This window comes from Nyctereutes procyonoides, unplaced genomic scaffold (assembly GCF_905146905.1).
Source record: "Nyctereutes procyonoides isolate TBG_1078 unplaced genomic scaffold, NYPRO_anot_genome, whole genome shotgun sequence".
Classification (NCBI taxonomy): Eukaryota; Metazoa; Chordata; class Mammalia; order Carnivora; family Canidae; genus Nyctereutes; species Nyctereutes procyonoides.
The window spans coordinates 12,262,071-12,275,684 of record NW_026575132.1 but is presented as its reverse complement, the minus strand read 5'-3'; the positions used below and the strand labels follow the sequence as shown (position 1 = coordinate 12,275,684).

At 35.0% G+C, this 13,614-nt stretch overlaps 1 protein-coding gene across 6 annotated transcripts in view; it reads right to left on the bottom strand.

Moving 5' to 3' along the window:
- ABI2 (abl interactor 2) overlaps window positions 1-13,614 on the bottom strand; it is a 125,643-nt gene that overhangs the window by 24,259 nt on the left and 87,770 nt on the right. For 2 of the 6 annotated variants that reach the window (XM_055345223.1, XM_055345224.1), the window contains exons 4-8: window positions 11,424-11,521; window positions 8,111-8,257; window positions 7,224-7,348; window positions 6,027-6,215; window positions 1,034-1,192 (exon numbers count right to left, since the gene is read on the bottom strand). In XM_055345223.1, coding sequence (XP_055201198.1) covers window positions 1,034-1,192; window positions 6,027-6,215; window positions 7,224-7,348; window positions 8,111-8,257; window positions 11,424-11,521 — 718 coding nt within the window. The remainder of the gene's footprint in view (window positions 1-1,033; window positions 1,193-6,026; window positions 6,216-7,223; window positions 7,349-8,110; window positions 8,258-11,423; window positions 11,522-13,614) is intronic. The other 4 variants (XM_055345226.1, XM_055345228.1, XM_055345225.1 and 1 more) reach the window with 2 other exon arrangements.

The window sequence follows — 13,614 nt, the reverse complement described above, 5'->3', positions numbered from 1 at the left end:
CAAAAGAGTGAAGGGACTTGAATAAAGGAAGGTCTCTGTCTCTCATCCATTTTATATCACAATGTGGACATCTCCTCACCCCCACCACCTTCCACCAAAGAGAAGACTAGGAGAGTAAGAGAGAACATGGAACTTAGAGACAGATGACCTAAGTTCAAATCCTAACCTGACATTACCTCAGCCTCAGTTTCTCATCCTATAAAATACAAATGAAGATGATCACATGATTGGAAGAATCAAATGAGATAATATATGTAAAAACATTCTTTAAACTGCATTTATCTAGGTGGTTGGGATCGAGTCCCACGTCGGGCTCCCTGCATGGAGCCTGCTTCTCCCTCTGCCTGTGTCTCTGCCTCTCTCTCTCTCTGTTTCTCATGAATAAATAAAATCTTTAAAAACAAAACAAAATACCATTTCCAGGGGTGCCCTGGGTTGCTCAGTCGGTTAAGCATCTGCCTTCGGGTCAAGTCATGATACCAGGGTTCTGGGATTGAGCCCCATATAGGGCTCTCTGCTCAGCAGAGAGGGAATCTGTTTCTCCCTCTTCCTTTGCCCCTCCCCCTGCTTGTGCTCTAATAAATAAGTAAAATCTTAAAAAAAAAAAAAAACACCAAAAAGAAAAAAAAAAACCACCATTTCTCTTTTACTATACCATTTACAAAACTCTGTTCATGAACACTCAATTTTCATTATTTGGTATTCATAGAGCAAGGTTATCTGATTAATAAGGAAATATTGCTCACCACAATATTATTTTTAAAAGCAAATGATCACCAGCACAAAGATTCTGTTCAGAAAAATTAGGTTCTACAAGTTTATATGGAAATCATGTACTGATTAAAAAAAAAAGAGAGAGAACTGAATAATACAGTATTAGCAACCTTATAGTCATTCTTCCAATCATTCAACAAATAGTACTAAACACCTGTTATGTGATAGTAATTTATAATTCAAGGTTCTCCCCCCCCCCCCGCCCATAATTGAAATTTTTAAACAGATATATTCTACAGAATGCAGAAGAAAATCTAACCTGGGTTCTGGCTATAAAAAGGTCCTCCATTCATCTGATTCTGAAGGCTTGTCTGTGAAGTTATGGAAGGAGGGCGTCTATAGGGCAACGAGCCCCCTATTGTTGGGGGAGTATGGCGAGAGGCAGGTCTATTCATACTGTAGAACTGAACAGGATGACCTGGAAAAGGAAAAGAGCATAAATTTGTCATTAAAAGAAAATTATATCAAACAATGAAGTGCTTTAGGTACATTTCCTGAATCTTAATAAGATTATTAAAAATAACAATGTTTAGTTAATTTGCTATCTGATAAACATCATGCAAAGTCATAGTTATTGCTCAGCTGACATATCAAAGTGCAAAAGCAGGAAAGTAGGTAAAAAAAAAAACAAAATTAGGTTTGGAAAAGCTATGTTCTAAATAGATTACTAATATAATTTGATAGGGTTTCAAAATCATCACAATTAAAATTTATGGCTTACTTCCTCTTCCACCCTCCAAAAATGGCCACTAAAAACTAAACAAGACAAGGAGTGCCTGGGTGGCTCACTTAAGTATCTAACTCTTGATTTCAGCTCAGGTCATGAGTTGTGAGATTGAGTGTCACATCAGGCTCTGCACCAGGCCTGGAGCCTGTGTAAGATTCTCTCTCCTCCTCCTTCAAAAAAAAAGAGGGAGGGAAGGGGGGGAGGAAGGGGGAAAGGGAGAGAGTAGGAAAAAGGGCACCTGGATGGCACAGTTGGTTAAGCACCCCACTCTTGGTTTCCATTTCAGCTCAGGTAGTGATCTTAGGCTCCTGAGATCAAGCCCTTATGTCCTGCTTGGATTCTCTCTCCCTTTGCCCCTCCCCACTGCTACCAGCTCCTCCCCCAACTCTCTCTCACTTTCTGTCTCTTTAAATATATATTACATAAGAATGGCATCTGGAAAAGCAAAAGAAAAAATGTCTGACACACAGTCTTATCAAAATAATAATAATAATAGCAGGAGTAAATTTAAGGTGGCAATTAGTTTAAAGGAAAACAAAATATTCCAGCAAAAGATCAAGTGATATTATTCCAATTCAAACACATCTTTATTCAATCAAAAATCTCCATCTCCAAAGCTAGATTATTTTGTCTTAAAATTAGAGTTTAAGAATTTTACAATTAAGGAAAAATCTAAGATACAAAAAGTGAATCAAAATATATCTTGCTTGTAATACCATCTTTAAGCTTATAATATTTATTAGCAATTTCACTCAATTTTGCTGAGTACTTCAACAACCAATGCTAACTAAAGACATTCTTTCTTAATCTATGCAGTTCCCTAATGCAATCCAGTTCCTAAATTGTATCTTGACTCCACTTTCACTTAACATCATTCAGCTGAAGGCCTACTATTTCAGACAGAGCACTAGAGCACTCATGAGATTACTCCAGCAGAAAGAGGAAAGAGAAGGGAGAGGGAAGGGGAGGAAACAGAAGTGAGAGGGGAAGGAGTGGGGAGATGAAGGAAAGAGGAGGGAGGAGAAAGTGCAAGGAGGACGAAAGGGAGGGGGAGAGGAGAAAAGAAAGAAAAACACTTCTTGCAATTTTTTAACTCATCCATGATTGTAAAAAAAAGGTTTAGAAGAGTAAAACTGGTTGCCAGGAACTCCACACCTTTATCAAACTTGGATTCATATGAACTCATATATAATGAATATTATAAAAGTACTCAAGATCGGCTATATTATTTAATTCTACATATGACAGCATCAAAATCTAAAAATCAATTCTGCTGGATGAAAATCTGAAGTATACAAGCTTAAACATAATCTATTGTCAAGTCTGTAACAATGATAAAAAATAGAAAAATATATAAACTAATACATTATTCAAAGGTACGTTTTGTCATTTGAATCACCAGGTACAAATACATTACTGACACTTTAGTAATCAATCTGTAACAAACTAATATAAACCAACCATCTTCAAGTTCAAAACATCTGATAATTAACACCATTACGAATATTATACTCAGTAATTCAAAGACACTACATAAAAGACTCTCTATTCATACCATTAATAAGACATTTACTTTGCTTTGGGTTAAAAAAGCAAACAAAACTAGAGTTAAAGTAACACAGACCTAACTATGAAACATAAAACTAAAAAGTTCTGGAAAAAACAAAAAAAATCTTTATGACCTTGTGTGACAAGTTTAAAAGTATGACACTGAAAGCACAATCCATAAAAGAAAAAAAAATCAATAAACTAGACTCAATCAAAATTAAGAACTCCCCTTCTAAAAGACACCATTAAGAGAATAAAAAGATAAGTCACAAATGGAAGAAAATATTCCCAAATCATATAACCAATGAAGGACTTACGTTTTCTTATCAAATGATTTTATTTCTGAATAAACAAACCAATTCAAAAGGGGAGGGCAAAGAAACAAAAAAACCAAATTGTTTGTCAAATTCAAAATTTGAACAAAGAAACAAAAAAAAAAATAAACAGATGGCAAAGAAGCACAAAAAGATGTTCTACATCATCAGTCATTAGGGAAATGCAAATTAAAACCACATAAGAAACTATTATACACCTATTAGAATGGCTAAAGTTTAAGGGGGGAAAAAGGAAACTAGAGAGGGAGACAAACCATGAGACTCCTAACTCTGGGAAATGAACAAAGGGTTGTGGAAGGGGAGGTGGGGGGGGATGGGTAACTGGGTGGTGGGCACTGAGGAAGGCATTTGATGGGATGAGCACTGGGTGTTACATTCTATGTTGGCAAATCGAACTTCAATAAAAACAAAAAACAACAACAAGAGAAAAAAGCAAACTGACAATAAGTGCTAACAAGTTGAGCAACAACAGGAAGTCTCACACTCTGCTGGTGGGTGTTCAGCCACTTTGGAAAACAATTTGACAGTTTCTCATAAAATTAAACATTCATTTACATCCAATCCCAGCAATCCTACTCCCTAAGGTGTTTACCCAAATGAACTGAAAACCTACACTTACAGTCTGTGTGTGTGTAAGCTTATGGCAATTTTATTCATAATAACCCCAAAATGGAAATACTCCAAATGTCCCTCAACTGGGAAAGGGATAAACTGTGGTACATCCAAATGATAGAACACTACTCAGTAATAAAAGGGAACAAAATAATGACATATGAAACAATATGAATAAATATCAAATGCACTGGTGCCAAAAAGCCAGACCCAGAAGGCTACGTATCATATGCTTCCATTTACATGATATTCTTACAAAGGCAAAACTTTAGAGACAAAAAACAAAACAACAACAGATCTAAAGGTTGCCTGAGGCTAGGAGTGAAAGGGAATGACTGACTACAAAGAACATGGAGGACATGTGCAGAAGATAGGACTATTCTACATCTTAACTGAAGTTGTGGTGACATCACTATATACATTTGTCACAAGTGTAGATGCCAAAAAGGGTGAATTTTACTGTATGTAAATTACAACTTAATAAGAAGAAAAAAGTACTTGGTGATTCAAAGAGTGTATAAAAGAGATTGATATAAATTGTTATGAAGGTATTTACCTTGCTTTTTTGTTAAGAAAAACTAAAATTATCCACTCATATAACAAATGTTTATTCAATGCAGACTATGAAGCAGTACCTATTAAATTATTTTATTACTAAAATGTTGACTCGGGTGGTAGTGATTTGTTCCTTCTGGGCCTATAACCAACTTCAAGATATATTTTTTACTCCATTGATTCTGGAGCATAACATGATTCCTATATTTAACCAGACAGTCTGGCCTAATAGAGATATGTGTAGATCAAAGAATAGCCCATGTTTACATTTACATGGAAAGCTTTTCTTAAAAAGCTATCACAGGGGTGCCTGGGTGGCTCAGTCAGTTCAGGATCTGCCTTCAGCTTGAGTCATGATCCAGAGTCCTGACTCCGGCATCCAGTCCCATGTCAGGGCTCCCTGCTCAGCAAGAGTCTGCTTCTGCCTCTGCCTCTCATCCCACTCGTGCTCTCACTCTCTCATAAAGAAATAAAAAAAAAAAAATTAAAGTGCTATTATAGACACTATCCCATAAAACACCATCCAAAATCCATTTTAGCTAAAAGTATCCTTTAACACATTTAAACATCTGGTTATAGCCACAGAGCTAAATATGTAATCTATGAAATATTTGGCAAGCTAAGGTGATGTGTGTCCAAACATACACATTTTTATTAATAGATAAAGAATTTGTTTACTAACCAGCATCACTATTAACTTTGCAAATACATTTTGTAGCAACTGAATCTTCTTCCCCCTCCCCATCAAAACAGATTTTAGGTTGCTATTTTAAAACACTGAAACACCAGTTAACCTTAAGTAACACTTAACTGAACATGAAATTCTTTAAAAGTCCATTACCTAGGGACGCCTGGGTGGCTCAGTGGTTGAGCACCTGCCTTCAGCTCAAGGCGTGATCCCAGGGTCCTGGGATCAAGTCCTGCATCAGGCTCCCCAAAGGGAGCCTATTTCTCCCTCTGCCTATGTATTTGCCTCTCTCTGTGTGTCTCTCATGAATAAATAAAATCTTTTTAAAAAGTCCATTGTCCATATGTTTTCAGTGCTGCTATAACAGACTTAGAGACTTCCAAATTGTTTTATCAGAAATTTCCTATAAAATATGCCTTATAATTATTTCCATATTATTTCCATAGACTTTTCTCTTTGTTAAAGTCTTAATCTGTAACAATATTTCTAAAAACAACGTCTCAAAACTGTAAGAAGATGGCTCCACATTAAAGTCACAGAGCTCCAGTAAATGAAATTCAAGCATTAAAAAAATGTGTATTTGTGTTACTCTACTGGAAAAACACATGTGAACTTTACCCTGATTTCCTCAGGAAATTCTATTCTTTGGTCACATGCCATTTTCTAGTTAGTCCATTATTCTTCAGATTTTATACACACACACAGCACAAACAAAAGTCATATAGCCAGAGTTCCAGATAAAAGCCAGATGACTGGATGTGCCTGCCAAAGAATAAGCCATACTCACCTGTAGGGGGAGTGGAAGAAACAACAGGGGGAGTTGGAGAAGTGAAGCCATCAGCAAGGGTCTGGGCCCCCCCAGCAGCAGCGTCTGGGGCAGTGGAGGAAGGGACAGTAGCAGGAACAAGAGGGGCAGGGGCAGATGCAGAAGTAGCAGGAAGGGGAGGAGTACCAGCAGAGGCAGAGCCAGCGGGGGCTGAGGGAAAGAGGAGTAAGAGGCGGCATTAATGAGGCAGACCCATTAGGCAGGATTAGAAAAGGCATTAGAGAACCTAATGTTAAATATTCAATGCTTAACACTAACCAAAGAAAAGAAGAGAATAGGGGAAAAAAATGAAGCTTATATTAAAGGATTATTAGGTTTGCAGCAAATAATTCAAAATGCTCAGGGCAATGTACAGATTTTTAAATTCATTATAAACAGCATTCCGTTTTACCTGAAAGCCACTACTCTGTAAGAAAAGTAACTTTTATACTGTATTGTACCTTTTACATTATAATTTTTAGCATAGTATTTTGTAAACAGTATACAAAACTAAACATAATACATTAGGAAACAGTATTCCATTTTGAAACACAAAAATCAGAAAATAAACATATTCTAGACAAAAACATTAGGTAAAAAAATCAGAAAAATCTTTTTCATGATTTAAAAAATATTATTATCAAAAAAATTATTATCTATTTGGTATAGGTCTTTTGTGTCACACTTTTAAAACTAAAGTTCAACTTTGATGAATAAATAAATTAAATAAGCACATTTTTCTGTTTCAGAAAAAAAAAAAAAGGTAGCATTTCAGAGTATTAAGTTCCAACAGTCCACTAAATTTAACTGCCAAAACTACTTTTAAATTTGTCCAGTCCTTTTTTTACCTATGTGATTCTCACACTGTGTCCAAATGCACGCAATGTCATAACACTGGCTGGAGTTAAACATATAACTCATACCCAGGAGGTACCTGAAACCTCAAAGCACCAACTGAGCTACTGCACCAAAGACAAAGCCAAATAACAGAGAGGTATGTGAGCATAAATTCAGAAATCACTTGGTTAAAAATAACAAATGCATAAAGATTTCCCAACATTTATGGAGTCCAAAAGGAAAAAAAGACCTCATTATGAAGAAAGCCCATCATAATTAAATTGGAAATTGAATTCAAATTCAAAAAAGACAAGTAAAGATGAGGCACCATTCATGTTTTACCTGGAAAGACACTGGGAGGAGAGGGAGTAGGAACAGCAATGGGAACACCCACACTCCCACTTCCACTGTTCTCCCGACTGCTGCTCCGACTACTTGGGTGACTTCCTCCACTACTCCCACTGCTGCTAAAGAAATAAGAGCCACCAAAACATGAGTATTTATATAAGATACCACCAGCACTTCCCAAAATTTTCTGAAATGAATACAGCTAAACAAAGATTATTCAAAAGCCCTCCATTTCATGTATTAATTTCTGAGTAAAACAGGAAAAAAACATGAGTTCAAGAAATTCGTTCTATCTTTTAATAAGCATCTATTAAAGAAATTGAAATTGAGAAAGAAGGAAAAATTCTGTAGAAATATAAGTGGTAAGTGACAGGACTCAACACACAAAAATAGTATTACTTTTACTGTCTGAAGAAACTTGTTTTATAATAAAAAACACAGTTTTCCTAAACAGGTTATTTGATTAATTTTATTTATGATATCTTGGTGTACCATTTCATATTAATGTTTTACCATGTGTAGTTTTTCATCTGTAAAGTTCCACCAAAAAACAACTTGCAATTTCCCACATCTAATCCATAACTTTTTTCCCACATCTGGTCCATAACTTTCTTTCAGGTCAACTACAACTATTAATTTTTTAGAGAAGTTTGTATTTTTAAGATGTCTGTTTTTTCTGGGTTTATTAATTTTTTTCCAACTTCCTGACCTCAAAGCTGCATCAGAACATGAGGAGAGAGAGGCAGAATCAGATGAGGTTTGGGAGAGTAGAGTGAGGAAAAGAACTTAGTGCTTGGAAAATGAGAGAGATTTAACTGAAGTAATCTGAACAAATTATGGTACTATGACCATCACATTTTGCACTGAGGTAGAGAAAATACCTGTAAGTTCGATTTCTTTGATTCACAGAAGCTGTCCTCACAGGGCTCTGCTGCGAGGGAGCCATATTACGGGTTGGGCTAGGTACGTAATCATTTGGTACCACTGGAGGACGCACTGGCTCCAGTGTGCGATAGGGGGAGTGCCGCCTACAAAAAGAAGAGCGTATGTATTGTGTGATTAGCAAATTTCGGCACAATAAATTCAAAGAGTTGCCAGTAGTGAAATACAATTTGTATTCAGAGATAGGAAAATGTTTTAACATAACCCAGCTACCAATTTCAGTTTTTCCTTAAGTATCGCTTCTCTGCCGTTAGGGTTTTGATGAGTATTGCTGTTCTTTCGTCCCCAACCTCATTTCCCTGTACTAAGGCAATTTTGTTCACTCACTCTCAGAGAGTACAAAGATTCAACTCTCCCACCAAGTAAGCCAGTGTCTCCCAGACTCTTCCTTTGGGGGGCGGGGGAGGGGGGAGGGATGAGTTCAAATTATTTTAGTACCATGTCAAAATTTCCCAACTGCACTGCACGAATGCACTAATTATCTTCCTCACCCCTCTCTCCCTAACCAAAGATATTCAAAGATCAGATAAATAAATCCAGAATTTGGCTCCACAACCCCCCACACTGATAATCAGTAGCAACTATAACAAGTCATCTTCCTTTCTATATAGTAAATACAAAGAAACTGAACTATATTCATACACAAGTTAGTCTCATCTCCTTCCATTCTCATCTCACTTCCTCCTTCAACTTTCACCTTGCTCTCTTTTACCTCGTATCCTCCTCAAATTCAACATTTAAAAGGGATATAAAAAGAAAAGACCACCTAAGTCTTTCTGCCTTATTTTTTTCGAACTGCAAAGTACAAAAAGGACTGGATTTTATTAATATATTTCCTTCTCAAAATTTCCTTTTAAAAGGAGAGAATGAGGAAAGAAAGGAAATAGGATAGGAAATAGGATACACAATGGCACATTAGTGATTATTAAATTAGTTCTCATCCCTAAGTTTCTGAATTCTTTATGACAATGATACTGACATGAAACTGACATGAAACTGACATTTTGCAGATAAGATTCTGATTTCTAAAAGAATAAAAATTGGAATCTCAAGATGTGAAAATTAAAAAGCTTTCTTTTCCTGAAATGATGTTGCTCCCTTACAACTTTCTCAATAATTCTCTCACCACAAAGTCCCAAGGTTCCTTTAAATACTGCTCTTCTGGGCTACTCAAGTTATGGTTCATTGATTTTGGAAGAGAGCACTTTGAATTGACCCTGTCCACTCTTCTACCTTCAAAATCTTGCATAAATACATGTGTACATTAATAAGTAAAAATAAGTAAAAGACACTGCATGAGATATTGGGTCCAAGGAAGAAAAAAAAATGTCAGGAACTTAGATTTAAAATACTAAAAAGTTTAGGTATCTCAGAAATTATTATGTAAATATTTTTAAAAATTAGATAGGAAACTGATTAATTTCCAAACATTTGATTTCCAGACAATTTTTCCCAGACAATAAAAATGTTCTGTTTCATGCAAGAAAAAACCCTTTGCTGACTGAGAACAATACCATGAAGGCAATGATAAAAACAAAGTAAAAAATAAGGGGCAAAGGAAACAAAATATGATGGCTATGCAAAGCTTATGCAAAGAAGCCAGATTGCGACCATCAACTGGTTTGTGGTGTTCAACAACTCTGTTCTCCAATGATCCTGCAGAACCCTTGCTAATACACAAGGGAAACAAATACTGGACTATAAATAAATCCTCAAAATTTTAGAGCAACACACAGTTTTATTTTCCTAGAGACAACAGTGGGTTACCATGCTAACGTTCTTGACTTAAAATTTTAAAAATCTGTTAGGCAATGACAGAAACCTAGCCATTCCATAGGAGAGTAAATACTTCCTCGTGATCTCTCTACTCTTACATCTGCATAATTATACCCCATCATGTCATCAACATTCTCTCCTGAAGTTTAAACCTTATTTGATCTACTAGATGCTTTTCTCTCTAATGTAAGCAGAATTTGTTTTGTTTACCCCACATAAGATCATCCTATTCCTGGCTGGAACTCATTTTTATTCTTTTACTTCCCACTGTCCTAACTATAACTCCTCTTCCAACATTATCCTCTTTTATAATTTTTTTTCTTTTTTTTCTCTTTTTTAATTCTAATTCATCTTTGTCCTGTCCTGACCTCTGGTGCTTAATTAGGTTTTCTGTCATTTTCTTTCTCTTTTCTTTTTTCTTTCTTTCTTTCTTTCCTTCCTTCCTTTTTTCTTTTCTTTCTTTCTTTTCTTTCCTTCCTTCCTTCTATTTATTTATTTATTTATTTATTTATTTATTTATTTATTTATTTATTTATGTATGTATGTATTTTTTTGGTGAGGGGGCCAAAACCAGCATTGTCAATTTAAAAAAATTTAAGCACACATCATAAAGCCAATGGTTGTCAAAGCATTTTGTCTTTGTCTTATACATTTTTAAAAAATCCAATGTGCAGTACAATGACTGAAAAGTTTGATAGAGAACAAATATTACCCCCCTTTTACAGATGAAAAAACTGAATTGCTAAGAGGCTGACTATGCAAGACAACAGAGCAGAAGCAGAGCTGGACCACAATTTTAGTCATTGGCTTTGGGACATATTATGTCCACCTGATCAAAATTTCCATGATAAAACCTTTTTTTATGTTAAAAACATTTATTTAAGTAATCTCTACTCCCATTGTGGCGCTGGAACTCACAACCCTGAGATCAAGAGCTGCATGCTCTTCTGACTGCGCTAGCCAGACACCGCAATAAACCAAATTTTTATACTATGATGCTATAGAAGAAAAATATTATAAACTTTTTCATTAATTGGCCATATCTGCCAAAAGTCAAACCCAGAACTTACTTCTGCTGTACTGAATTAAGCTTGGTATTCTCAGAACACCACAAGATACACAGATTTTGGTAATCTACACAGTGTTCTTCATAAGAGCAATCTAAAAGCACAGTCAACTGTAATATGAAATACTCTAAATATTTTCTGAAATTAGAGTGCAATTTATAATAAACCATGAACTTAGGTTATGATTTTACCTCAAATTTAAAATTGATTAGAAAAATAACTTTTAAACAAAATCTTTTTAAAGTATAAAAATGTTTCCCAGAAAAAGGAAAAGTTATACACAAAACAGTTAATCTTAGGAAGAAAATATTGTTTCAAATATTTAAAAATGGTTTAAATATACGTAGTGTTTAGTTTTCAACAACACTACAAGAAATGGTTTTCAATTATTACTTAGTTACATACTTACCCAAGTGTCCCTTTCCCTGACATAGGGGGACTGGGGGGTTTCTGAGTTGGAGGTGTTGTACGCGGCAGCCCACCCATCTTCATATTCTGGGTACTCACCTAAAAAAATTTTGAGGAACAATCAACTTGTATGTAGTAAAACAAAATGCCACTTGTGGGAAATAATGTTATACTATTTATTAACAAAGGAGGGGAAGGTTTAAGTAGGAAAAAAAAAATTAGAGGCCATGCATTTCATATGCAATTTCTACTCTACTATTATTCTACAGTTGTACTCAAAGGACTCTTCCTAACACAGATTTTCAAATGATTTTAAACTTATATGCAAAGACTGTATTTGCCATTAGGCCATCACACCAACAGATCACTGGTCAGACTATTTGATACTATATTTAATTGAAATTCAAAAGGATAACTACAAGAACTTTAGTTTTAATAAAGAGAAATTCAATTAAAACAATAATGCCTTTAGGGACGCCTGGATGGCTCAGTGGTTGAGCCTTGGGCTCAGGGCGTGGTCCCAGAGTCCAGGATCCAGTCCCACAATGGGCTGCCTCAGTAGCCTGCTTCTCCGTCTGCTATGTCTCTGCCTCTCTGTGTCTCTCATGAATAAATAAAATCTTTAAAAAATAATAAAAAATAAAAATAAAATAATAATGCCTTTAAACAATTCCTTGTTTTTGAGATAGCAAGTAGATCATAAAAATATGTTGCCCAACAAAATATGTAGTACAGTTTTGATTCACTGTAACTACAAAATATAAAATGTTGAATTGTATGATATATCAGAAAAATTTTCAGTTTTTAAAATAGTTATCAGCCTTACAATTCAGATTTCTTTACTGTTCTCTTAACTGTTCTCTTATGAAGGAATCACCTACCTGAAAACTGCCAGATGTTAAGTCACGTTCCTAAACATCTGAACTAGAGAGTTAGGGCTGAGGTATCCCATTCAACTATGAGCAATACAGGGGGCACACTGGCGATGTCCTAGTTCTACTGGGAATTAGACCCACTCAGGCCCAAAACAATGATTATGGGAAAGATGTAACAGAGTCCTAAATCAGAGCTGGGCCAGGACTTCTCACTAAATGCAAGGGTAAGGAAAGTACATAATCTGGAAACAACTGATGGAAACAATGCCTAAGAAGTATATAAGCACTTATACAGAAAGCCTTAGAACTCTGGATGTCTTAAAGAGGTAAGAGAAGTCATTCACAAATTTGGTTCAAATGTAATCTCAAATTGATTACTAATGGGTTAGACAGAGTAAATGCTCATCATATAGATTCACGCCTGACCCTATTTTAAGCCCCTTTGTTCTGGATTGCCAAACACTTCAAAAAAAAAAAAAAAAAGGATCTTAACTTTTCTACTGTCTGGAGTAGTCAAATTATACTTATAAAATTAAACTGCAAGACATTACACCATTGAAATGAGTACATTTATAATTATAATTTCAAAATGTAAATTTTAAGAAAACATATAATTGTATACAGAGTATCGAGGTTGCCAAAATTAAATGTGGCTTAAATGAAATTTTTAAAGCTCCTAAAATACTACTTGTTATCTGAACAGGCAAGAAATAATAAATCAAGAAACAAACTCTTCAAATGAATAGTCCAGTGAACAAGTTGTGTGTGATGTTAAAACAATCTTTAATGACAAATGATACCTTTGAGATGTCAATATTTTAAAAATGAAACATTTATCTATAATCCTTTTATTGTTACTTTTAAACAATAAGTACAAAACAAACCAGTTATTAAGTAAGAATAAAGATTAACTTATCCTTGTTCTCCCCCTCATTAATAAGTAGAGGGTATGCTAATCATACATTAAAATAAAAATGCCAGAAAGAGTTTTGAAAAAAAAAATCAATCCACATTTGGGGAAAATTTTAGGAGTAATATGACAAATAACCAGTAGCTTTTCAAACTGTAAATCTTCATTTATGATACCAGAAGATTTTTTATAGTAGTAACCAAAGTCCTTTAAGCTCAACCTTAAACAACATAAAACCCGAAGTTACTTTAAGTGACAAGGGAGAAGTAGGTGAGCCAACACTAAAACTACATCAATTTGCTAGAAACAGGAAGGAAAAGGAGCAGGGACAGAAAAAGTAAAACAGAATTTTATTCTATACATGGAATAGCTAAAATATTTGAAAACAGCTTTTGAACTCTGATTCA